This window comes from Mesoplodon bidens (genome assembly GCF_964165515.1).
Source record: "Mesoplodon bidens genome assembly, chromosome: 2".
Classification (NCBI taxonomy): Eukaryota; Metazoa; Chordata; class Mammalia; order Artiodactyla; family Ziphiidae; genus Mesoplodon; species Mesoplodon bidens.
In genome coordinates this window covers 164722976-164750167 of record NC_138177.1, presented here as the reverse complement: position 1 = coordinate 164750167, position 27192 = coordinate 164722976, and the positions used below count along the sequence as shown (strand labels likewise).

Below are 27192 nucleotides of genomic sequence, written 5' to 3'. Positions count from 1 at the left end.
ATAAAAAATGATTCCTGGGTTTCTTCCTTATGCACAAAATTGAGGGTAACTTGCTTCTAAGTTTACTGCACTTCAGTAACTGGCCCTCAGTAGTTTTTTCCTTTGCGGAGATTATAACTGAACTTTAGCAAGACAGGGACTGGACACAGATTTCTATAACCACACCTTCATCAGCTCCCTCCTTAGGCACTCCCTGAAGCCCAACATTGAACTCTCTCCTCCCAAGTCCAAAGACCTTTGCCCTCCTCCATAGCAGGAAAGGTGCCCAAGCTGTTTTACAAGAAGGGGCGGCGCATGCCCAGAGAGGCCGTGTGGGGCCGACCGCCCAGAACTAAGGGTGAGAGGTTCCCGCCATTTTGTCCGGACGGCGGCACAGCTGGCCCCTCCTGGAACTACAAGTCCCATGAGCCCCCGCGGCGGCACTTCCTACCCCTCACTGTCCCGCCGACTCCCTTTCCACCCCCCATCCCCCCGTCCCCGGGGGCCGAAGTCTCTGGCTGCAGCCTGGCGGCCGGCAGGCCAGGTAGGATTTCCGGGGGAAACCACCGTGGAGGCTGAGGAGGCGGCGGCGACGCCCCGGGTGAGTTCGGCAAGCAAGGGAAAGTGAGCGGAGAGTGCACGGAGTCGGGCTGCGGGCGCCTGGTAGTCTCGGGCCACGCTTTCAGCTCCGCGAGAGGGTGGCGGTGCGGGCCGGGGTAACGGCCGGGCCGGGGTAACGGCCGGGCCGTGGTCGCTTCGAGCCAGGGCGGGGCGGGCGGTGGCCGCCGCCTCCTCCTCCGCCCTCCCACAACCGTCCGCCTTGGCTTCTCCGCCTGCAGCGCGCCTCGCTCAGGCTCGCCTTCTCCGCCCACCGCGACTTGGCTGGGCCCTTTTGTCTCGGCTGCTTTGCGCCCCTTTGTGCCCGGGCTTGGAGTCGCCTCCTCGGGGGAGCCCGCCGGGCCAGTCCCTGACAGGGGCCGGTCCCTGGGGATCCGGTTACGGTAACCAGATCGGGTCAAAGTCCACTTTTCAAACCTGTCTTCCCTCATACCTCTGCATCCCAGCTGGGCAGGTCGGAGGCTTCGGAGCCAAGGCGAGGCGGACGGGGTTTCTATTGAAACCTCGAGGTTATTGTCCAACTCTTAAACGTCAGTCCCGGTTGGCTTCAGGGCACTAATCTCCAGGCATTTTTCTGGAGGGGGGATGGGCCTATGGGAAAAAAGTGAGCCCCCCTCCCCAGGAAACCGGGAAGGGGTAGAATTTGCTTCGAAGTCCGTATGGGTCGCGACTGTGATCGAGGAATCAGAACCGGTGCGGATGGTCAGAATGGTAGTTCACACACCGCTAGAATCTCGGAGGAGAGAAAGTGATTTATAGGGCAGCGAGCAGCCTCTTCATCCAGTGCACGCAGAAAAAGACCACAGTACTTCATCCAGCCGCCCAGTTCCACGCCCTCTATTCCCCTCAAATCCATTTTCACTTCTGCTGAAAACGCAGAGTTGAAAGCAAATGTCCATTAATAGAAGGACCTGCTTTATAAAGAAACCAGAAACCTAGTGGCTTCTAGAAAGCCACAGAAGTAATCGAAATGAAGCCAGTTTGAGGGAGGAGATGTAGTAGATCCTTACTGCAACTGGTGAATTTTGTGGGTTTTATCACATTTTGTTAGTGGTAACTTTGTGTATGTCCCGTTGGAAGACTAGGTTCAGCTTAAGGTAAAGCTTTTAAAATAAAAGCCATTGCAGATACTCCTTTTGAAAAATAGGTTAGTCTTTCAAGTCTCTGAAATGAGGACAACCAGGACCCCTTTACATGAATCAGGGAAGGTTATTGAAGTTATATAGGTAAAATTCCCACTCTAGTCAAGTAGGCAGATAAACCCCTTTGTACTTTATTACTTTGTTTGATATCTCTTATGGAAGTGATTTACTCTGAGAATCTCTGATTGTGTTAGTAGTATTGTGTAGGGATGACAGTGCTATCGGTGCTTTTTTTTTTTTTTTTTTGTGGTCTCCCTGCCAGGCTTGAGGGATCTTAGTTCCCCGATTAGGAATTGAACCCGTGCCCCCTTCAGTGGAAGTATGGAGTCCTAACCACTGGACCACCAGGGAATTCCCACAGTGCTATTTTTGAAAACTGTCCATATATGTTATATAATTGAATTTTCACTGTGCAGTTCTGTGAGGTGGTGGTTCTCTCATTTTACAGCTGTAAAATGTTAAATTGACAGCCTCTGAAATGTTAACTGACTTGCCAGGGGTCACACAGTTAACCTGGATAGGAAATAGTAGAGTAAACCGTATTCCAAATCCAGGGCTCTATCCCTTACCTCACGCCTATTGCAGTTATTTATCATAACACTACCAACAGCTTGTGATTCACTGAAATTTAAATATTGGAGAAAAATAATGGAAATATTTTCAATCAGAGCACCTGATTTATAAGGAACTGGAGTTTCTAGGACCACAAACAGTTGCCATACTGAACATTGGTTCCATCACCTTGTCTTACGGTATGCTGTGATTACCTTGTGCCTAGGCAGAATGGCAATTTTATGGAGCCCTGGAGGTGGGGAAGGGTGGTGAGTTATTGGGGTGTGGTTTTGACTAATGGTTATTGAAAGTTTTATTTACTAAAAGGGTTTAACTAATCTTTGCTTAAAGGTATATTAAGAAATATATTGGAGAACGTATATACGGCAGCGTCAGCCGCTGAAAATAACAGAAGAAGGAACTGATATTCAGACATTTTTCTAACCAGAGAGTCAAAACTCAAGAAAATGCTTTCTTAGTTTTTGCTTTTAATAAAAACTTTTGATCAGTTTCAAACTTGCAGTTTAAGCCTGGGTTTATGTCAGTACATGCCATGAATGTGACATCAGAAACAAAAACCTACTTCACCTCCCTTACTTAAATTCTTCTTAGGTAAAATGCATTACATGCCAGTGGGATTGAGTCAATACAATTAGTATAGCCTTTCTAACTAGTAGGAGCCTGTTTTAAATCTCTCTTTTATTATGCCATCATAATGGGAAGGAACTTTATTCCTTTGTGTTTTTTGCTGTTGGTCTGCTGTATTTTCAAATCAATTCAGTCAACAAATATTTATTGAAAGCCTGTTGTGTTTTTTTTTTTTTAAGAAGGGAAGTTTATTTATTTATTTGTTTATGGCTGTGTTGGGACTTTCTCTAGTTGTGTTGAGCGGGGGCTACTCTTCGTTGCAGTGCACAAGCTACTCATTGCAGTGGCTTCTCTTGTTGCAGAGCACAGGCTCTAGGCACGCGGGCTTCAGTAGCTGTGGCTCGCGGGCACTAGAGTGCAGGCTCAGTAGTTGTGGCGCGCACAGGCTTAGTTGCTCCGTGGCATGTGGAATCTTCCCGGACCAGGGCTCGGACCCGTGTCCCCTGCGTTGGCAGGCGGATTCTTAACCACTGAGCCACCAGGCAAACCCCACCTGTTGTGTTTTAAGCACCTTTGTAGTCCCTGAGGACAAAGCAGTGAGAACAAGTCTTTTTTCTCTGGGGCTTACAAACTGATTAGGTTTGAAAGGGAAGAGTAAGACTGTAAATAAGTACTAAGTAAATCCCCTCTTATTTACTGTGCAATTTTGATCAATAAGCTCTTTGAACTTTAGTTTTCACATCTTTAAAGGGTGTAATGATTCCTGCTCTACCTGGCTTGTGGAATTGTTTGCAGAATCAAATAGGATAAAAATTTGGTTGCATTGTACCCTTCACATTCCTGTGGTAAGTTATTGTTACTGATATTAGAAAAGGAAAAGGAACATTGGGGAAAGGTTGTTTATAAAGAAAGACAAGACTTCCCTGGTGGCACAGTGGTTAAGAATCCACCTGCCAATGCAGGGGACATGGGTTCGAGCCCTGGCCCTGGAAGATCCCACATGCTGCGGAGCAACGAGGCCCGTGCACCACAACTACTGGGCCTTCGCTCTAGAGCCCGCGAGCTATAACTACTGAGCCTGCGTGCCACAACTACTGAAGCCCGCACGCCTAGAGCCCGTGCTCTGCAACAAGAGAAGCCACAACAATGAGGGTTCTGCGCACTGCAGTGAGGAGTGGCCCCTGCTCGCGGCTACTAGAGAAAGCCCACGCACAACAACGAAGACCTCACACAGCCAAAACTAAAAAACAAACAAATTAATTAGTTAATTAATTAAAACAAAAAAGAAAGACAAAGAGAATAGTTGGATTCTCTGTTCTGAGAGAGTCTGATGTCCCATTGTTAAACCTTCTGTGAGTGTTAGTCACATCTTCACATGGGCTATCATAGCCCTTCATGTAGACCTTTTTAAATAGCACTTATCAAATAAGACCATTATTATTCTATATTGTCACAGTTAACTGCCTTAATGTCAGGGACCATGCCCTAGTCTACATCCTTACTGCTCGGCACACAGTTCCAGGTATTTCACTGGAACTTTATAAATGTTTGTGAATGAGTGAATGAGTAACAGAAGTGGGCAGGAGCAGTTGAATGCCAAAATTGTTCAGCAGATTTTTTTGTTTTGCCCATCATGTGCTAGGACCTGGGTTATGTTCTGGCGGTACAAAGATGTGAAGGTATATAGCTTCCGCCTTAAAGCTTACAACATTACAAAACCTAGTAGTCTGGTGAGTATTAAATAGGGGTGTGTTATACGATAGGTAAGGGACTGAATGATTCTGTTTTGGTAGACAGTGAAGGAAGGCATTACAGAGGAAGTGATTTTGGAGCTTGTTCTTGAGGGATTAATAAGAACAGTTACTATCAAGGTTATTCCAGCCAGAGGGGGCAGTTTGAGCATAGGAATGGAGATGCTAAAGTATAAGGTGTGTGTCTGGTGTGGCTAGAGGATATTGCAGTGGGTTTTTACATTTTTTGGTTCAGGTACCCCCTCTAGAAAATTTGAGAATAGCAATGGATTTTCACCCCAGAAAACTGCATATAAGGAGACATATGCTGGGACTTCCCTGGTGGTCCAGTGGTTAAGACTCCGCACTCCCAATGCATGGGGCCCGGGTTCGATCCCTGGTCAGGGAACTAGATCCCGCGTGCCACAGCTAAAAGCCTGCATGCCGCAACTAAAGATCCCACATGCCACAACTAAAAGATCTCACATCCACAACTAAGACCGGTGCAGCCAAATAAATAAATACATAATTAAATATTTTTTAAGAAAGGAAGCATATACATATCATTCTAGAAAGTTATGGAATACTTAGGGATCTCTGGACCAGTGGGGCTGAGAAGTTGAAAAGTGCAATGGCTGGTGAAAGGAAAGATAGATGGCTGGGTGCTGAGAAGGATTCAAAATGCTTGTTAAAGACTTCAGGCTATGGGAATTCCCTGGCGGTCCAGTGGTTAGCAGTCGGCACTTTCACTGCTGTGGCCTGGGTTCAGTCCCTTGTCGGGGAACTAAGATCCTGCAAGCTGTGTGGTGGCACGGCCAAAAGAATACTTCAGGGTTTATGATTAAGGAATTGCTAAACCATCAAAAGTTTTTAAGCAGGAAATTGACATAAGCTGATCTGTTTTGACGGATGATTGCTTGCTGTCTTCAGGGTGGGTTAGAGGGTTTAGGAGCATATTTAGAGTAAGTGCTAAATAGGAGGCAGGATTGAGGGCCTTTTTTTGGTTTTGTTTTGATTTTAAAGAATGGGAGAGATTTGTCATGTTTGAAGGTAAAGGAAAAGGAGCCAGCAGAGAGCCAGATATTGAAGATCTGTGCAAAAGAAAAGGAAGATAATAGAGAAACATTGGGAGGAAATAAAAGCTCATAGAGAGGTGAGCCTTGAAAAGGAAACATGAAGAAAGGATGGGAGAAGGTATATTTGAAGTGACGGAGGTGGACGTTGAAATTGGATTAAGTTACCAACAGCCTATTTTGTACCCAGACACTGATCTAGGTACTTTTCTATGTGCTATTTCATTTAATTTTACAAAAATTCTGTAGATTGGGTGGGCATTACCATTTGACAGCTGAAGGACGTATGGCTCAGAGAGATTAAATTTCCCAAAGGCACCTTTAAGTAATTGAAGAGATCTGGAACCCAGATATATATATATATATATATATATATATATATATATATATATATATATATATATATATTTTTTTTTTTGCGGTACGCGGGCCTCTCACTGCTGTGGCCTCTCCCGTCGCGGAGCACAGGCTCCAGAGGCGCAGGCTCAGCGGCCATGGCCCACGGGCCCAGCCGCTCCGCGGCACGTGGGATCTTCCCGGACCGGGGCATGAACCCGCGTCCCCTGCATCGGCAGGCGGACTCCCAACCACTGCGCCACCAGGGAAGCCCACCCAGATATATTTTGACTTCAAAGTTTAGAATAATAATTTCTGCCTTGTAGGGTCTGTTAATGCCTGATGACTTCTTTTTTTAAAATCTTTCTTTCTGAATGAATGAATGAAGTTATCTGCAGAATGATCAAAGGATAGAGTGGGCTAGAGGACTTCAGAGAGTGTTAAAAGTTTGGAATAGCAGTCATGGAAAATGTAAGGGAGCCCACCAGAGATGAGCAAAAGGGCTGCTGAACCTCAGTTAGGGCCCCACCGAGGTCAGACAAAATAGCCAGTCGGCCATCCATTCTGTCTCCTCCATTCTCAGACATTTCTTGAATACAGTACTGTTGATGTGGGCCTTAGAAAAAGACAAACTATATTGTAACGGGAGGCTCAGAGCGAGTCACAAGTCTTATGCTTCAGTTTTCTCATCTCTAACAGGGTCTGGTTTAGTTGATTTCTCAAATTCTAGGATTTTTATGGTATTCCGAGGAGTTTAGGAGAGGAAGTGTGTTTAGTGACTGATTTTTAGGGAGGAGATGGTTGAAACCATACAGCTTTCAGATTCAAGCTTGGTTTTCAGTTTAACTTCTCTATTGTGTTTAAAGCACCAGGTGTTTGTTTTGATAATCGGAAAGTTCTGACATAGTTACTCAGTATAATGTATTTACTACCTTTGGAGTCTGAAAACCTGCGTTCTAGTTCCAGCTCCATCACTTCTTAGCTGTGACTATCCAAGTCAGCTGAGCTCCTTGAACTTTAAGTTTCCTCATTTATAAAACAGAGTTAGTAACTATTTCTTCAAAAGTGTCAGATGGAATAATGTATATGAGAAGTCTTTGTAAACTGTATAGTGTTTAGTAACTATGAGAAAAGATATGATTATACCTGGCATAGAAAAAAGGATTAGTACTGTGATCAGTGCTGTACAAGGGAGTGAGAACTGGTTTAAAGTGCATCCTTCACTTCCAGGGTACTGAGTGGTAAGGGAAACCTCTCAGGGTGTGTACTATCAGTGCACTGAATTTAGAAATTTGTTTATAGTATATGATGTTGCTGGGTGTTTTTTTCAGGTATATATTAAAATCAAATCTTATCTTGAATCAAATCTGTGACTTAAAAAAAAACCTCCGTTGTTAAAGATTCTCTGCATTTATTCTCTCAAATGTGAACTTGTTAGCCAAATATCCACGAGTATTTTTTTTTTTTTTTTTGCGGTACGCGGGCCTCTCACTGTTGTGGCCCCTCCCGTTGCAGAGCACAGGCTCCGGAAGCGCAGGCTCAGCGGCCATGGCTCACGGGCCCAGCCGCTCCACGGCATGTGGGATCTTCCCGGACCGGGGCACGAACCCGTGTCCCCTGCATTGGCAGGTGGACTCTCAACCACTGTGCCACCAGGGAAGCCCTCCACGAGTATTTTTAAAATAGTTGTTGACTGTATTTTATTTAAGGGTAGATAACAATTTTATGATTATCTCACAGAACTTAAGTACATTGCTTCATTTGTTTGTTTCCTTTGTGGAGGGCTAATTCTGATGGAACTCAACAAAATCTCTTACAGAGAACTGTCTTAGCCCGCCTTGACCCTGCAGATATCTAGCAGATAACCAATGTACTTGATTCTATCTACCCAGCTACCCGTTCTCTTCTTTGCACTTAGGTTGGAAATACAGTGTCAAAAACTGGCTTAAAAGGTTAATGATTCATCCTTACCTTGAGTGATCCCAGAGCACTTTGTCCATGTCTCTGCAGGGCACTTTTCCCTCTGTAGCTTATTTACCTCTTTATTCTCCCCACTAAACAGTGCCTGTTTATGAAAATAAACTGAACTAAGGGAAATTCCCTGGCGGTCCAGTGGTCAGGACTTGGTGCTTTCACTGCAGTAGGGCCAGGTTCGATCCCTGGTCTAGGAACTAAGATCTGGCAAGCCACACGGCGCAGCCAAATTTAAAAAAAAAAAAATTAAAGAACAACTGAACTAAGGATTCCTATGTTGTTGGCTTCAATTTATTTAACCATTGTGAATACTGCCACATAGGTCTCTGTACATGTAACTTTTTCTTTTTAAATGAAATTAGTGCCATATTCAATATCCTGTGATAAGCCATAATAGAAAAGGATATGAAAAAGAATGTATATATATGTATAACTGAGTCACTTTTCTGTACAGCAGTAATTAACACAACGTTATAATTCAACTATACGTCAATAAAAAATAAATTAAAAAATGAAATTACTGGATAAGCAGGTATGAACATTTACATAGTGCTTGATTTTTTTTTTTAATGCAGCTTTTATTGGGTGTAGGATTGCTATAAGAAAGCCATATCTTATAGACTCTGATATGACTTCTCTCCCGTTGCGGAGCACAGGCTCCGGATGCGCAGGCTCAGGGACCATGGCTCACGGGCCCAGCCGCCCCGGGACATGTGGGATCCTCCCGAACCTCTGTCCCCTGCATCGGCAGGCAGACTCTCAACCACTGCGCCACCAGGGAAGCCCAGTGCTTGATTTTTAAAATATTTTATTTTATTTTTTTCATTTCATTTCATTTATTTATTTATTTATTTTGGCCATGATGCACAGCTTGCGGCACAGCTTGTGGGAGTTCCCCGACCAGGGATTGAACCTGGGCCACAGTAGTGAAAGCCCGGAATCCTAACCACTAGGCCAGCAGGGAACTCCTTTATTTTACTTCTTTAAAAAAATTTTTTTTTTATTAAAATAGAGTTGATTTAAAATATCGCATGTCAGATGTACAGCATATATATCCTTTTCCAGATTCTTTTTCCTTAAAAGTTATTACATGATGTTGAGTATAGTTCCCTGTGCTATACAGTAGGTCCTTGTTGACTTTCATTCATTCATTCATTCATTCATTTATTTATTTATTTATGGCTGCGTTGGGTCTTCATTGCTGCACGCAGGCTTTCTCTAGTTGCGGCGAGCAGGGGCTACTCTTCGTTGCGGTGTGCAGGCTTCTCATTGTGGTGGCTTCTCTTGTTGCGATACACAGGCTCTAGGCACACGGGCTTCAGTAGCTGTGGCACTTGGGCTCAGTAGTTGTGGCTCATGGGCTCTAGAGCGCAGGCTCAGTAGTTGTGGCACATGGGCTTAGTTGCTCCTTGGCGTGTGGGATCTTCCCGGACCACGGCTCAAACCCATGTCCCCTGCATTGGCAAGTGGATTCTCAACCACTGTGCAACCTGGGAAGTCCATGATATATTCATTTTTATTTTTGTTTTGTTTTGTACAGAAATCTAAATATTTCATGCCATAGCTCTTCACTGGTTCCTTTTGTAATTTCTTCCATCATTAGAAAATTGTTTCTCCATAGGTGGAGCAAATATTAATTTCTCGACTTCTGTTTCTCCCATTCTTTTTTCTTTTCTTTGAAAAATTAATTTTGAGGTGTGGGAAAAAACGTTTGTTTTTTTAAATTTTTTTAATTTAATTTAATTTATTTTTTTATACAGCAGGTCCTTATTAGTCATCCATTTTATACACATCAGTGTATACATGTCATTCCCAATCTCCCAGTTCATCACACCACCACCACCACCACCCCGCTGCTTTCCCCCCTTGGTGTCCATACGTTTGTTCTCTACATCTGTGTCTCTATTTCTGCCCTGCAAACCGGTTCATCTGTACCATTTTTCTAGGTTCCACATATATGCGTTAATATACGATATTGGTTTTTCTCTTTCTGACTTACTTCACTCTGTATGACAGTCTCTAGATCCATCCGCGTCTCAACAAATGACCCAATATCGTTCCTTTTTATGGCTGAGTAATAGTCCATTGTGTATAATGTACTATATCTTCTTTATTCATTTGCTGTTGATGGGCATTTAGGTTGCTTCCATGACCTGGCTAATGTAAACAGTGCTGCAGTGAACATTGGGGTGCATGTGTCTTTTTGAATTATGGCTTTCTCAGGGTATATGCCCAGTAGTGGGATTGCTGGGTCATATGGTAGTTCTAGTTTTAGTTTAGTTTTTATTTTTTTGCAGTACGCGGGCCTCTCACTGCCGTGGCCCTCCCGAAGTGGAGCACAGGCTCCGGGCACGCAGGCTCAGCAGCCATGGCTCACGGGCCCAGCTGCTCCGCGGCATGTGGGATCTTCCCGGACCGGGGCACGAACCTGTGTCCCCTGCATCGGCAGGCGGACTCTCAACCACTGCGCCACCAGGGAAGCCCAAGACACAATTTTTTAAAAATAAATTTATTTGTATTTATTTATTTAGCTGCATTGGGTCTCAGTTGCAGCACATGGGATCTTTGTTGCAGCATGCAGGATCTTTCATTGTGGCACGTGGGCTTCAGAGCATGCGGGCTCAGTAGTTGCGGCATGTGGGCTCCAGAGCACACAGGCTTAATTGCCCTGTGGCCTGTGGGATCTTATTTCCCAGACCAGGGATTGAACCCGCGTCCCCTACATCGGAAGGCAGATTCTTAACCATTGGACCACCAGGGAAGTCCCACGATGTTTTTTACCTATTGGTGATACCATTAAGATTGGCTATTTTACAAACAGTCTTTTACATATTCTATGTGCTTAAATAAAATCCCAGAGATAATTGGCTTCTGGGATATCTTTGTATAATTGGGAGAAGGGCTTTGTCCTTCCACTGTAGCCACAGACCACTAAGACCGTTCTGTTAAACAAATACGCATTTGCATATTATGGCATAAGATAAGTAAGAAGTTTGCTTCTCTGCAACTGCATTAATGATGGCAAACTTTTTCAAACTGTAAAATTTATCATTTTATCCTTTCTTAAGTGTATAATTCAGTGGTATTAAGTACATTCACAGTGTTGTGCAGCCATCACCAATATCCATGTCCAGAACTTTTTCAGCATCCCAAACTCTGTACCCATTAAATAACTCTCCATTGTCCTCCCCCCTCAACCCCTGGTAACCTCTATTCTGCTTTTTATCTTCTATGAATTTGCCTATTCTAGGTGCCACATACAAGTTGAATCATAATATTTGACCTTTTGTGTCTGTGTTTATTTCTTTATGTTTTTAAAACTGTCTTCTCTTTGTGCTTACATTTGTTTTATTTTGTAGAAAATCAGAAGCTTCTCTCTAGCCTCTTAACTCTCTGGAGAAGAGCAAGCATTTAACTATCTTCAGGGTGCTTACGTTAAGAATTATTAATAAAAGGTTTAGAGGATTTGGTAACTAAAATATTTTAGTATGTGCTAGTGCTTTTGGAGGGCAGAACAGAAAGGAAAATATTAAGGAGCAGTTGTTGAGCAACTTCTTTTTAATTATAAGAGATTAAAAGGGTTAACCTACTGGGACTTTCCTGGTGGTCCAGTGGGTAGGACTCCGTGCTCCCAATGCAGGGGGCCTGGGGTTCGATCCCTGGTCGGGGAACTAGATCCCTCATGCATGCTGCAACTAAGGAGTCCACATGCTGCAATGAAGATCCCGAATGCTGCAACTAAGACCCAGTGCAACCAAAATTAATTTGAAAAAAAAAAGGGTTAACCTATTAAACATCAATTATGCCACATTAAATTCCTATAAATAGTGATCCTCAATATTATTTCATGAAGAAATATTCATACTTGATATCGTATGATCCAGGCATACATGAAAGTTTTAAAAAAATTTTTTTGAAGTATAGTTGATTTACAATACTGTGTTAATTTCTTCTGTACAGTAAAGTGACTCAGTCATACACATATATATTCTTTTTCATATTCTTTTCCTTATGGTTTATCATAAGATATTGAATATAGTTTCCTATGCAGCAGGACCTTGATGTAATCCATCCTGTATATAATAGTTTGCATTTGCTAATCCCAAACTTCCAATCTTTCCCTCCCCCACTCCCTCTCCCCCTTGGCAACCACAATTCTGTTCTCTGTGTCTGTGAGTCTGTTTTTGTTTTGTAGATATGTTCATTTGTGTTGTATTTTAGATTCCACATATAAGTGATATCATATGGTATTTGTCTTTCTCCTTCTGACTTACTTTGTTTAGTGTGATAATCTCTAGGTCCATCCATGTTGCTGCTAATGGCATTATTTCATTCTTCCTAATGGCTGAGTAATATCTCATTGTATATATATACCACATCTTCTTTATCCATTCATCTGTCAATGGACATTTAGGTTGTTTCCATGTGTTGGCTGTTGTAAATAGTGCTGCTATGAACATAGGAGGTGCATGTATCTTATGAAACTATTTTTTAAATTTCATTTGTTGGTCTTTCCATTGACCACTTTTACTTGATTTCTAACACTGTATAGATATATTTAACCAAACTTCATCTATTAAAGGGAAACTTTTCTTGCCTAAAACACAACTTTAGTCTCAAGTATTTCAGGAGAACAAATAAGATGATTAATTCTGATTCCACAAATCTTAAAAATAATTTTTTTTTTTTTTTGGTCATGCTGTTCAGGATCTTAGTTCCCTAACTGGGGATCAGACCCATGCTCCCTGCAATGGAAGTGTGGAGTGCTAACCACTGGACCGCCAGGGAATTCCCTAAAAATAATTTTTGATTGTAAAGGAAATATACAATAAAAATTCAGATAGTATATAAGTACATAAAATAAAAAGCAAAAGTCCTTATCACCCTACTCTCTCTCTCTTATTCCCACTTGTGTCCCCTCCAAACTTCCACTGAGAACCCTTTTGGTGAGTAGCCTTATAATCCTACCTTTCGTTAAGCAACTTGTTTCTTTTTTTCATTCAACAATATGTTGAGTATATCCTTTAATGTCAGGACATAGTAGATCTTTGAATGTCTTCATGGTATTCAATGTATGAAGGTTTCATTCTTTAGCCATTTTCCTGTTGACAGACATTTCAGGTATCTCGAGTTTTTGCCATTATAAATAATACTGCCACAATATCTTTTTGAGTCTAGTATATCTGTACTTTAGAAGTGGAATTGCTGGGTCAAAGGTTTACAAATTTGATTGGTACTGCCAAAGTGTCCTCCAAAAAGACACATCAAATTACCTGTTAATTCATGAGAATACTTTTCTGTGCATTAGTATTACTTTTTTTCTTGAATTTTTGAATTTTATTTTATTTATTTTTTTATACAGCAGGTTCTTCTTAGTCATCCATTTTATACATACTAGTGTATGTATGTCAATCACAATCTCCCAATTCATCCCACCACCACCCACTGCCGCTTTTGTTTCTTGAATACTACCAATACTGGATATTTTATTCTTTTTTTTCCAGCTTTATTGAGATATGATTGACAAATAAATAATGTATGTATTTAGGGTATACAGTGTGATATTTTGATGTACATATACTTTGTGAAATGGTTACCACATCAAGCTAATTAACATATCCATCACCTCACACAGTTACCAGCATGCACACGTGTGTGTTGAAAACATTTGAGATCTACTCTCAGCAAATTTCAAGTATACAATACATTATTATTAACTGTAGTCATCATGCTGTACTTTAGGTCTCCAGAACTTACTTATCTTACACCCTTTGATCAATATCTTTCCTTTTCTCCTTCCTCTCCCCCTCAGACTGAATAGTTTAAATCTCCAAATTTTTAGCCATTCTGATAGGCAAGAAAAATAAAAATAAAACTCACTTTACATTGGCATTTTCCTTATTAGTAATCAGGTTGAACATATTTTCATCTTTATTAACCATTTGTATTTCTTCAGTGAATTCCCTCTCATCATTCCCATTTATTTGTTCATGTGTCTTCATCACATAACTATTTTAAAAGTCAAGTTGGGGCTTCCCTGGTGGCGCAGTGGTTGAGAGTCCGCCTGCCGATGCAGGGGACACGGGTTCGTGCCCCGGTCTGGGAAGATCCCACATGCCGCGGAGCGGTTGGGCCCGTGAGCCATGGCCGTTGAGCCTGCGCGTCCGGAGCCTGTGCTCCGCAACGGGAGAGGCCACAACAGTGAGAGGCCCACGTACAGCAAAAAAAAAAAAAAAAAAAAAAAAAAAAAAAAAAGTCAAGTTGACAACAAATATGAATTTCATTTGTTTACATTTTCAGTTTGGGGATAAAATTATTTTTGGAGATTTTATAAATAGTATTTTCATCATAGTTAATGTTCACTGCCAAAATTGTTTTATAAGAAGATTTGATATATCACTGAATACTGTAGCTTTTAAAAATATGTTTTGTTCTGGGGGATTTTCTCAAAATGCGATATACATAATGCCAGTGCTACATTTTTCTGGGTGTAGATTTTGTCATGGCTAGTGATGATGAATTGCCCTTGCTGAGATCTGTCCTTTATAACTCACTAATGATATTTCCTGAGAGTACTTTTGGTTATCCGTAACCCACACCTCTGTTTCAAAGCTGATTCATACTGCTTAGTGTGAATGGACTTAGACAGGACTGTTTAACTAGGAGGAGGAGGTTACAGTTTTTGTTTTCTTTTAATAAATTTATTTATTTGTTTATTTTTGCTGCAATGGGTCTTCATTGCTGCACGCGGGCTTTCTCTAGTTGCGGCAAGTGGCGGCTACTCTTCATTGCGGTGCGCGGGCTTCTTGTTGCGGAGCGTGGGCTCTAGGGTGCGCAGGCTTCAGTAGTTGTGGCACTCAGGCTCAGTAACTGTGGCTCGCAGGCTCTAGAGCGCAGGCTCAGTAGTTGTGGCCCACGGGCTTACTTGCTCTGTGGCAATGGGGGATCTTCCTGGACCAGGGCTCGAACCCGTGTCCCCTGCATCAGGAGTCAGATTCTTAACCACTGCGCCACCAGGGAAGTCCCTACAGTTTTTCTTAAAAAGGGAAATTACCCCCATTTTTATATCTTTACCCTTACATAATATGTTAGATGTTCATTATTTGTGTTTAAAATTAAGTAATCTTTTTGCAAGTGTAACTTTTATTGAACAGACCTTTTTTTAAAATTTTTTTTTAATTTTTTATTTTTTTTTGCTTTATAACAAATTTAATCAGTTATACATATACATATGTTCCCATATCCCCTCCCTTTTGCGTCTCCCTCCCACCCTCCCTATCCCACCCCTCCAGGCGGTCACAAAGCACCGAGCTGATCTCCCTGTGCTATGCGGCTGCTTCCCACTAGCTATCTACCTTACGTTTGGTAGTGTATATATGTCCATGCCGCTCTTTCACTTTGTCACAGCTTACCCTTCCCCCTCCCCATATCCTCAAGTCCACTCTCTAGTAGGTCTGTGTCTTTATTCCTGTCTTACCCCTAGGTTCTTCATGACATTTTTTTTTCTTAAATTCCATATATATGTGTCAGCATACATGAACAGACCTTTTAAAAAACATTTGTAAAACTGTTTTACTGAGAGCATGATTGTAAATCTCTATTTTAAAATTTTTAATATTTTTTATTTCTGCTAAAATCCCATTTACATTTTTAACTTATCTGTATAAATCTCTTTATAATGTTTCATTTTTCTGGTAAGGCAAAAACAAATGAAGTTCTTTGTGAACCAACTCTATTTTGTAGCTGCCAAATTTCTATGTAGTATTAACAAAAATAGTTCAGAAATGGCAAAGAAAGTTATTTTAAGAAACTAGAAGTTTTCCAATTTCCAGTCAAAGGGTAGATTCTGTGGTGACAGATGATAATGGTACATGTAGATTACAGTGTTACTTCCTTACATTACGTGGTAGCATCTGTCTGAGCAATTGTAGATCACTCTGGAAGAGCAGTTGATACACTGTTTCTTAATTTTGTTTATTTCTGTAATGGCGTGCTTTCCGGTCAAGTCCAAGGAATAAATGGAAATGATACTTTAAATTGTCCCGTCTCTGCCAATGTAAATTGGTTTCATCATCTTGATAATATTTGTAGATATTATATATTCTGGTTAAGCTTAGACTCATGACAGCTAAAATCTGCTTTGAGTTTTTATTTGGAACTAAAATCTAGGAGTGGGGTGAGCTTTAGCATTACGTGGAAGTCCAGCCCTATTTCTCATGTGGTTAAAAGGGAAAGGGGGGGAACCTTTTTCTTTGCTACCTGTATTTACATTATTGCGTGTATATTATATTAATACCTGTTTGTTAACATGACCATCTCTTTTTCTTTACTGGTGTTGCTTTTTAGTTTAAAGACCATAAACTTACTTCTCTTTGTACACCGTCTGGCATGGAACTTGGCATTTATCAATAACTGGTTCTTAATAGCCACTTGCTTAGCTGAACAGTTATTAAGTACTTACTGTATGGAGGCACAGCTCATTTTTTACTGTTTTATTTTTTTTAACAAATACTATTTCATGATATTCTCACAACTCTTTGAGGTCAGGTATTATTAATCCCACTTGAAGCCAAAAGGACAAGGAGATTAAATTCTGCAGTATTATCTTTTGTGACCAAAATGACTAATCAGTTTTGTGTGAGTGAATGATATTTGAAACTAATTTATGCTGATTTGTTCAATGGAAAATAATCTGAGTTCTCTTAACCATCTACCCAGTAAATATTTGTTCTTTAGTTTTTGCCTGAGTAATTATATTCACTTGTTGTGCTTTCTCAGGAGGAAGTAGGTTATTTTGCAGAGCACGGGTCTGGCATTATGGAAGTGCCATAAAAAGGAATAGAAAAGGCAGAAAGATAATCTTTTCATTCTTGATGGTTCACATATTGGTAGACTCATTTATATCTGTATTTACAACTTGTGGCTATCTTGGACACTCAAAGTGAAACAAAGAATGAAGGCTAGGGTGATTGAGATAAAGAACCATTTTTGCTTTTAATATCAGAAGTTATTAGTCTACAGTGCACGCTTATGTGTTTCTCTCACTAGATTGACCTAGCCATGGTTATTAAAGTTGAGGAACCTGGTACATATGAACGGTTTTGCTAAAGCTGGAAAGGAGGTAGTTGTATTTCACGATTTTCATACACTAATGTTAATACCCTCAAGACTATGGCTACCATTAGCAACAGCAGCATTAAATATCTATTAGGTAAACTATAGACCAAGGCTTTTAGTTTTGCAGATATAAAATAAAACTAAAATTACTTTTCTTATTATTTGCCCTAGATTTTATGGACACTGTCACAGATACAACTTAAGTGTAAACCAGATTGACAAATCTGGTTTTCATATACCTCTAAAATTTTATTTTAAAATCTGCTTGATATTTAAAAAAAAAGATGGTTTGGGCTAGGAAGTAGAAACATTATAGTCGATTGTCCTTTGTAAATCCACTTTTATCTATGTTGTGTGGCCCAGCACATCCTTGTATTGATGAATGGCTGATGTTTAGTTTAAAGCAGTGTTCATGCAAAACAAGATTTTTAGCATTTGATGAAGTAATTTAACTGATTTGTTGTTTGGCTAGTTTCATTTGTAATCAGTGCTTTCATGGAATAAAAAAATCCACCAATATATTTCTTACCCTTTTCTGAATTTGCAGAACCAGAAGGGGACTTTGGAGGGATTTGGTAGAAGAATTTGGAGATGGTGGTGGGGTGTGGAATAGTATTGGGAAGAGGATGAAGAGCATACAAGGATTCGTGAAAAGAGGGGTGGTGTCTTGGGATTTAACTGCCTTTCCTTCCTTCTTGTCCTGCCATTTTTTATGGCGGGAGCAACTTTCCAGTTTTTGCAAATTGAAATGAACCCATTCACGTATCAGGGGTTTGCCATATTTTCTAGAAATGTCCTACTGTTAGTACCCATTTGTTTGTAATCTCCTAGTTGAATTTTTATATGATCTTAAAACCACTTGGCGGAATTCCCCGGTGGAGCAGTGGTTAAGAATCTGCCTGCCAATGCAGGGGACATGGGTTCGAGCTCCAGTCCAGGAAGATCCCACGTGCCGTGGAGCAACTAAGCCTGCGTGCCTAGAGCCTCTGCTCCACAACAAGAGAAGCCACCACAATGAGAAGCCCGTGCACCGCAACAAAGAATAGCCCCTGCTCGATGTGACTAGAGAAAGCCTGCACGAAGCAACGAAGACCCAACGTAGCCAAAAATAAATAAATTTATTTATTAAAAAAAAGGGCTTCCCTGGTGGCGCAGTGGTTGAGAGTCCACCTGCCGATGCAGGGGACATGGGTTCGTGCCCCGGTCCGGGAAGATCCCACATGCCACAGAGCGGCTAGGCCCGTGAGCCATGGCCGCTGAGCCTGTGCATCCGGAGCCTGTGCTCCGCAACGGGAGAGGCCACAACAGTGAGAGGCCCACGTACCACAAAAAAAATAAAATTAAAAAAAAAAAAAAAAAAAAAAAAAACCACTTGGCAGTTTAGCTGGTGAAGAATCTTCTGAGACATATTAGACTAGTGGCTGTGCTTTTTTTGTTGCTTTAACTAATTCTAATTATCTTACAATTTTAGGTAGAGGAAACCTGTATTGATCAGGGCTTTTAACATACGAATCTCTTGCACGAGGGAATTCCTCAGCTCTTTGGTTTAGCAGAGTGTAAACCTCTTACAGATCTTAAATCAGTTAACATTCCTTGATTTAGGATCAGGCAACATCGTATATGGTTTAAATGCAAACTCAGAAGTCAGGCTGCCTGAATTAAAAAATCCTGGCTTCACTATTTATTAGGTAATTGACCTTGGATAAGCTACTTAACCTTCCATATACCCTAAGTTCATCTTAAAATGGGGATGGTAATAACTACCTTATGGTTATGTTGAAGATTAAGGTCATATAGCAGGCAAGTAGCCTATTTAAGGCCTGAGAGGTACCAGTTCAAGTACCTTTGACTTTTTTTTTTTTTTTAGTTGACAAGTTTTCTTTACTTGTTTTTGTCAGTTTGACTTTTAAATGCTTTTTCCTGGTTTCCTCGTAGTTAGATAAACTATACTACTTTACTTTATTTCCTTTATTATTTTTATTTTATTTTTTAAAAATATTTATTTATTTATTTATTTTGGCTGTGCTGGGTCTTAGTTGCAGCACGCAGGATCTTTAGTTGTGGCATGTGAGCTCTTAGTTGCGGCATGCATGTGGCATCTAGTTCCCCGACCAGGAATCAAACCCCAGCCCCCTGCATTGGGAACGTGGAGTCTTACCCGCTGGACCAACAGGGAAGTCCCGGAAAAAGGGTTTATAATGGACCCTGAGACTACATAATTTCCTCTAGCAGGGTATATACATTTTGAGAGATTGTTTGCTGTTCCGGTCAAGCCAGTGCTGGAAGCAAGAAGACAGTGAAACAATATTTTACAAATGCTAAATGAAAACACCTGTCAATTTTGAGTTGTATACCCACTAAAATCATATTTCAGAAATAAGTCTAGGGACTTCCCTGGTGGTCCAGTGGTTAAGAATCCACCTTCCGGGACTTCCTTGGTGGTGAAGTAGTTAAGAATCCGCCTGCCAATGCAGGGGACACGGGTTCGAGCCCTGGTCCAGGAAGATCCCACATGCCGCGGAGCAACTAAGCCCGTGGGCCACAACTACTGAGCCCACGTGCCACAACTACGGAAGCCCACGCACCTAGAGTCCGTGCTCTGCAACAGGAGAAGCCACCGCAATGGGAAGCCCACTCACAACGCAGAGTAGCCCCCGCTCGCCGCAACTAGAGAAAGTCCGCATGCAGCAACGAAGACCCAACACAGCCAAAAACAAATACATTAAAAAAAAAAAATCCACCTTCCAATGCAGGGGACGTGGGTTCGATCCCTTGTCAGGGAACTAAGATCCCACATGCCGCAGGGCAACTAAACCTGCATGCCACAACTAGAGAGAAGCCGTGCACCGCAACTACTGAGCCTGCATGCCACAACTAAAGAGAAGCCTGCCACGAAGAGCCTGCACACTGCAACGAAGACCCAGTGTGGTCAAAAAATAAAAAATAAATTTAAAAATTAAAAAAAAAAGAAAGTACTTTGGCTTTTATCCTGAGCTTTTGAGAGGGATCTGGACTGAGCATATGTATAGGTTTGGGCATCTTCTGCACATAGACGGTTATAGAAGCCATGAGAATATTTCTGTCTTGCACATGCATTCATTTAGATGGAGACGCAAAGTCTCATTTTCTGCAAAGACTACACAGGGTTCTTCAGCAAGATACCCTTCTGTTTGTGATTCTCTGAGGACAGGGGTGTGTTTGTTTGTTTTATTTTATCTTTGCCAGGTCTTAGTTGCGGCATGCGGACTCCTTAGTTGCGGCATGCATGCAGGATCTAGTTCCCCAACCAGGGATCAAACCTGGGTCCCCTGCATTGGGAGCATGGATTCTTACCCACTGGGCCACCAGGGAAGTCCCAGGGGTGTTTTTTGTTTGTTTGTTTGTTTTTTGTGGTACGCGGGCCTCTCACTGTTATGGCCTCTCCCGTTGTGGAGCACAGGCTCCGGACGCGCAGGCTCAGCGGCCATGGCTCACGGGCCCAGCCGCTCCGTGGCATGTGGGATCTTCCCAGACCGGGGCATGAACCCATGTCCCCTGCATCGGCAGGCAGACTCTCAACCACTGCGCCACCAGGGAAGCCCTGTTTGTTTGTTTTTTATTTATGTTCTTGGCTGTGTTGGGTCTTAGTTGCAGCATGTGGGATATCTTTTGTTGCAGCATGCGGGCTTCTCTCTAGTTGTGGTGCACGTGTTTCTCTCTAGTTGTGGTGTACAGGTTTTCTCACTCTAGTTGTGGCATGCAGGCTCCGTGGCGTGTGGGCTCTGTAGTTGTGGCGTGCAGGCTCCAGAGCGCGTGGGCTCTGTAGTTTGCGGCACGCGGACTCTCTTGTTGAGGTGCGTGAGCTCAGTGGTTGTGGCACACGTGGGCTTAGTTACCCTGTGGCATGTGGAATCTTAGTTCCCCTACCAGGGATCAAACCAGTGTTCCCTGCATTGGAAGGCGGATTCTTTACCACTAGACCACCAGGGATGTCCCCCCAGGGGTGCTTTAATTGAAACTTTACATCAGCTAACCCAGGATCATCATCCCTATTATCTAGTGATAATGTGATTAACAGTTGAGGTACTACTGATTCTCCCTTCTCAATCTGCCTGTAAATCCTGTTACTTTCATTAACCATTTCAGATTTTCAATTTTTCATTATTATTGCCATTTCACTTGTTTATCAGATATTTATCCAGTGCCAAGTACATATGAAAAAAAAGTGCTAACCTCAGATCTGTTGGCATGAGAGGTTGGATGGAGCTTTGTTTACACAAATGAACACACTGTATTGAGGTTTCTAATGACTGTTGCCCATATTAGTGACATATTTTCTAATTTCTTTTGTACTTGTTCTTAGAAGGTTAACGCTCTACTAATTTGACTTCCCAGCTAGTTTTAGTGGTTGCTCTGGGGATTACAATTCACATTTTACCTTAAAACAATCTAGTTTAGATTAATACCAACTTAATTTCAGTAGTGTACAAAAAAATTTCTCCAGTGTAACTTGGCTCCTTCTCCCCTTCTTGGTGCTTTATTCTCATATAAATTATATATTTATATATTACAAGCCCATTAACATGGTTTTATAGGTATTGCTTTATGCATTGTTTTTTAAATTAGATAGGAGAAGAAATAAAAATACATTTATACTGTCTTCTTCTTTTGGGAGGGGTGTGCCAGCTGGCATGTGGGATCTTAGTTCCCTGACCAGGGATTGAACCTCTGCCCCCTAAAGTGGAAGCACAGAGTTTTAACTGCTGGACCACCAGGGAAGTCCCTATACTGTCTTCTTTATTTTTATATTTATCTATGTAGTTACCTTACTGGTACTCTGTTTCTTCCTGTGGATTCTAGTTACTGTCTGGTTTCTGTTTATGTCAGCATAAATACAGTCTCCCTTTAGTATTTCTTGTAGGCATGTCTGCTAGTAAAGAATGCTTTAAGTTTTTGTTTATCTGGGAATGTCATAATTTCTCCTTTGTTTTAGAAGCATAGTTTTGCTGGATATAGAATTCTCAGTTGACAGTCTTTCTCTTTCAGCACTTGAACATAAGTGTGGATCACTTTGTGTTTATCCTACATAGACTTTATTTAGTTTCTTGGATGCGTTTTTCATCATATTTGGGCACTTACTGGCCATTATTTCTTCATCGTCCCGTTTGCTTGTTTGTGTGCTTGGTGGTTTGTATACTTGATAATTTGTTCTCTGAGGCTCTGTTCATTTTTCTTCATGCTTTTTTCTTTCTGTTTCTCATATTGGATAATCTCAATTAACCTATCTTAGAGCTTGCTGATTCTTCTGCCTGCTCAAATCTGCTGTTGAGCCTGTCTAGAAAAATCTGTTTCTTTCTTTTTTAAATATAATTTCTGTCTCTGTTGAGATTCTCTATTTAATGAGGCATCATTCTCATACTTTAACTTTTTTTTAATTTATTTTAATTTATTTTTGGCCACATTGAGTGTTGCTGCACGTGGGCTATCTCTAGTTGTGGCGGATTCTTCACCACTGCGCCACCAGTGAAGTCCCTCATACTTTAATTCTTTAGGCATGGTTCCCTTTAGTTCTTTGAATTTTTGCTTGTGTGTTCTTAGTTCCCAGACCAGGGATCAAACCTGGGCCCTCTGCAGTGAAAGCGCAGAGGCCTAACCACTGGACCGCCAGGGAATTCCCTTCTTTGTAATATTTATAATAGCTTATTTAAAGTCTTTGTCTAGGGCTTCGCTGGTGGTGCAGTGGTTAAGAATCCGCCTGCCAATGCAGGGGACACGGGGTCGAGCCCTGGTCCGGGAAGATCCCACATGCTGTGGAGCAACTAAGCCCATGTGCCACAACTACTGAGCCCGTGTGCCACAACTACTGAAGCCAATGCTCCTAGAGCCCGTGCTCCGCAACAAGAGAAGCCACCACAATGAGAACCCCACACACCACAACGAAGAGTAGCCCCCGCTCGCCGCAACTAGAGAAAGCCCACGCACAGCAACAAAGACCCCAACGCAGCCAAAAAAAAAATTAATTAAATAAATTTATTTTTTAAGAAAAGTCTTTGTCTGTTAAGTCCAACATCTAGGCTTCCTCAGATACAGTTTTATTGATTGCTTTCTTCCTCCTATATATGCACCATACTTTCCTGTTGGTGTGTCTCATTTTTGTATTGAAAAGTGAGCATTTAAAATAAGGTGGCGGGACTTCCCTGGTGGTCCAGTGGTGAGGAACCTGCCTTACAGTGAAGGGGACGCAGGTTCGATCTCTGGTCCGGGAACTAAGATCCCACATGCCGTGGGGCAACTGAGCCTGTGCGCCATGGCTACTGAGCTCACACGCCTCAACTAGAGAGCCTGCGTGCTGCAAACTAAAGAACCCACACGCTCTGGAACCTACACGCCACAACTAGAGAGAAGCCCGCGCACCACAACGAAAAATCCCACGTGCCGCAACTAAGACCCGACACAGCCAAAAATAAATAAAATAAAATAAATAAAATGATAAACAAATCTTTAAAAAAATAAAATAATGTAATGTGGCAAGTCTGCAAATCAGATTCCCCTCCTTCCTGTGGGTTTCTCATTGCTGCTTGTTGAGTGACTTCCCTGGACTAAACCTGTAGAGCCTGTATTCTTTGTTTTGTGCAGACGTTGAAGTGTCTGCTTGGTTGACTTAGTGGTTAGCTAGTGATTAGACAGAAATTTCCTTAAACGCCTTGAACCAGTAAGTTTTCTAGCCTTTGCCAAGGATACTCTGTGTATATTGCAGTATGCCATCAATGTTCCTGCAGGCAATTTACAACTTTGCCTTAGCCATCGCTTTCTGCTTGCACAGAACCTCAAGGTCAGCCAGAGGTGAGAGATTAGGGCCTTCTTAAGCCTTTCCCTGAGTCCATAAATGCATGTGTCCTTCTAGATATCCAGGAATATGTCAGCTTTCCAAAGCCCCTTATAGACGTCTCATTCCTGAACATTCACATTTTTTGGTCAGTGTCCTGTTAGCCCTAACTGGTATCATCACTGATTATTTTTGAAAAATGTGCTAAGGATAAGGTTGTTCACACAAAACAAGCTCTGAGTCAGGTCAAGTAAAGTAGCTCTGAGAGTGGAACTTCTTGGTGCTATCAGATCAGATAGAAACAGTTCTCTGGGGATGAGGCTTTTGGGCAGCTCCAGATTGGTTCTGCCCCCTCCAGTGGTTGCTAGGCTGCTGGTTTTAATAACTAATGTTGTGAGGCTCCTGGTTTTCAAGGCTGCCAGAAAGCTAGGGGAGGAGAGGGAGATGGGAATCAGGCAAGTTAAAATGCCATAAAACTCACTGTACTTACCAAGATTCAGGCATTTTCTTTTTTTTAAAAAATTGTAGTAAAATATACATAATATAAAGTTTACCATTTTAACATCTTTTAAGGGTACAGTTCAGTGCCATTAAATACATTCACATTGTTGTGCAGCTGTTACTACCATCCATTTACAGAACTTTTTCATCTTCCCAAACTGAAACTCTACCCATTAAACAGCTCCTCCCCCCACCCCTGGCAACCGCCATCCAACTCTGCCTCTATGAATTTGGCTAGTCTGGGTACTTCATGGAAGTGCAATCATACAATATTTATCCTTTTGTGTCTGGCTTATTTCAGTTAGCATAATCATCCATGTTGTAGTATATGTTAGAATTTCATTCCTTCTTAAGGCTGAATAATACGTACCACATTTTATTTACCTATTCACCCACTGATGGATATTTGGATTGTTTCCACCTTTTGGCTATTGTCAATAATGATGACATAGGTGTACAAATATCTGTTTGATTTCCTGCTTTCAATTCTTTGGGGTATATACCCAGGAGTAGACTTCCTGAATCATGTGGTAATTGTTTTTAATTTAAATTTTTTTGAGGAAGTACCATTCTGTTTTCCCAGCAGCTGCATCATTTTATATTCCCACCACTAATGCACAAGTGTTATAATTTCTCCACATCCTCCTAACACTTGTTATTTTCTGTCTTTAATTTGGATAATGTCAAGTTTATCTATTTTTTTCTTTTGGTGTCATAACTAAGGAACCATTGCCTAATCCAAGGTCATAAATTTATGCCTATGTTTTCTTTTAAGAGCTTTCTAGTTTTAGCTCCTACATTTAGGTCTTTTATCTATTTTGAGTTAGTTTTTTCAAAGTACCTTTTAAATTAAATTTTATTTACTTTATTTTTTGGCCACACCGTGCAGCATGTGGGATCTTAGTTCCCTAACCAGGGATCAGACCCATGCCCCCTGCAGTGGAAGTGTGGAGTCGTAACCACTGGACCACCAGGGAAGTCCTATTTTGAGTTAATTTTTTTTTTTTTTTTTTTTTTTTTTTCTGTATGCGGGCCTCTCACTGTTGTGGCCTCTCCCGCTGCGGAGCACAGGCTCCGGACGCGCAGGCCCATCGGCCATGGCTCACGGGCCCAACCGCTCCGCGGCATGTGGGATCTTCCCAGACCGGGGCACGAACCCGTGTCCCCTGCATCGGCAGGCGGACTCTCAACCACTGCGCCACCAGGGAAGCCCTTGAGTTAATTTTTGTATTTTCTATTTCATTAATTTCCACTCTAATCCTTATTATTTCCTTCCTTTTGATTTATTTTGTTTTTCTTCTATTATCTTATAGTAAACTATTGTGTTGTTGATTTCAGATCTTTCTTCTTTTTTAATGTAGTATTTACAGCTATAAATTTCCCTCTAAGCACTGCTTTAGCTGCACCCCATAAGTTTTGGTATTTTGCATCTTCATTTTCATTCGTCTCACCTACTTCTTTATATATGTTGAGAGGGTAGCTGGAGGACCTCTCTTCCTGGGGAATACTTAGAAGAGGAAGATTAGTACTTTGTCTCCTGCTGCTGCAACTGGTCTCAGGGTTACAACTAATAATTGTTACCTCTTTCCACTCTCCATTTCAGATTCCCCTTGCCCTCAGCTACCATCTCTGCCAGTCTCAATGGCTTTACTTAGTGGTATGACCCAAACCCTCATTCCTGAGGGACCTGAACCACTGGTTACCACGCTTTTCTCAGGTTAGAGTTTCCAACTTGTCTGTTTACTGTACTGTCAGAATTGGGAAAGGGAATACCAGTAGGCACCAAAGTGGATCATCTGAATTTTAAATATATTTTCATTGTGGTGTGGAATAACAACCCTCTTTCTGATAATGAGGATTAGTTACCCTTACCAAGATGATAGTTCCTCTTCTTGCCTGATGACCCCTGGATACGAGGACTCCACAATGCCCAGGTGACAGCTGTAGCTTATAGCCTCTTGGGACTCTTGTCTCCTGTGGAAGTGTTCCTTTTTGGTGACCAAGATCTTTAACTCTGCAGGACCCAGAGTTGCAGAGATAGGAAACAAAAATTCCCCAGGTGGGTCTTTGGGATTGATAATAAACAGGGTATGCTATTTCTACCCCCTCTCCCCGCCCCATTTCTCACATCCATGTATTTTTCCTGTTTTGAAGACGAGTAGCATATAAAGGTCTTTGATTTGGTGTATATATTGCACCCTGGAAGATGGTACTCTTTTGTCATAAAATATGTCATTGAGTTGGTGCTTCAGCTGTGCCTTCATCACGCCATTCCAGTGCTCTTTTAGGCTAGCAGCTTCTAGATGTTGTTGTATATATACCACCAGTAGATCCCATGGTCCTGGGCCCTCTCTTGCACTTACTTTACTACAGAGTGGGTCCCTTGTCATGAAATGATGTTATGTGGGATGATGCTTACTGGTAGATTAAACATTTCCTTAACTCTCATGTACTGTTCACTGCAGCCCTGAGGGCAGAAAAGGCAAACGTACAGCCAGAATATGTCCCTATTTCTTTTTTTTTTTAATTAATTAATTTATTTGGCTGCTCCAGGTCTTAGTTACAGCACGCAGGATCTTTGTTGCAGCATGAGGGATCTAGTTCCCTGACCAGGGATCAAACCCAGGCCCTCTGCATTGGGAACATGGAGCCTTAACAGCTGGACCACCAGGGAAGTCCCCGTTTCTTTCAGAATAAATTGTTCACCTTTTCAGGGTGGAAGGGGCCAAATACAGTCAACTTGCCATCCAAAGGCTGGTTGGTTTCCTTGAAAGATG

The 27192-nt window shown here is 41.7% G+C and overlaps 1 protein-coding gene across 8 annotated transcripts in view; it reads left to right on the top strand.

Annotated features, from left to right (window-relative positions):
• Nucleotides 1-344: 344 nt before the first annotated feature.
• Nucleotides 345-27192, top strand: part of PHACTR4 (phosphatase and actin regulator 4) — a 109389-nt gene continuing 82541 nt past the window's right edge. For 2 of the 8 annotated variants that reach the window (XM_081223722.1, XM_081223732.1), the window contains exon 1: nucleotides 492-580. Coding sequence is in view for 1 of the 8 variants with exons in the window: in XM_081223718.1 (XP_081079844.1) it covers nucleotides 404-580 (177 nt within the window). In the remaining 7 variants the exon portion in view is untranslated. Of the gene's footprint in view, nucleotides 581-27192 lie in introns of all 8 variants that reach the window. The other 6 variants (XM_081223718.1, XM_081223727.1, XM_081223726.1 and 3 more) reach the window with 6 other exon arrangements.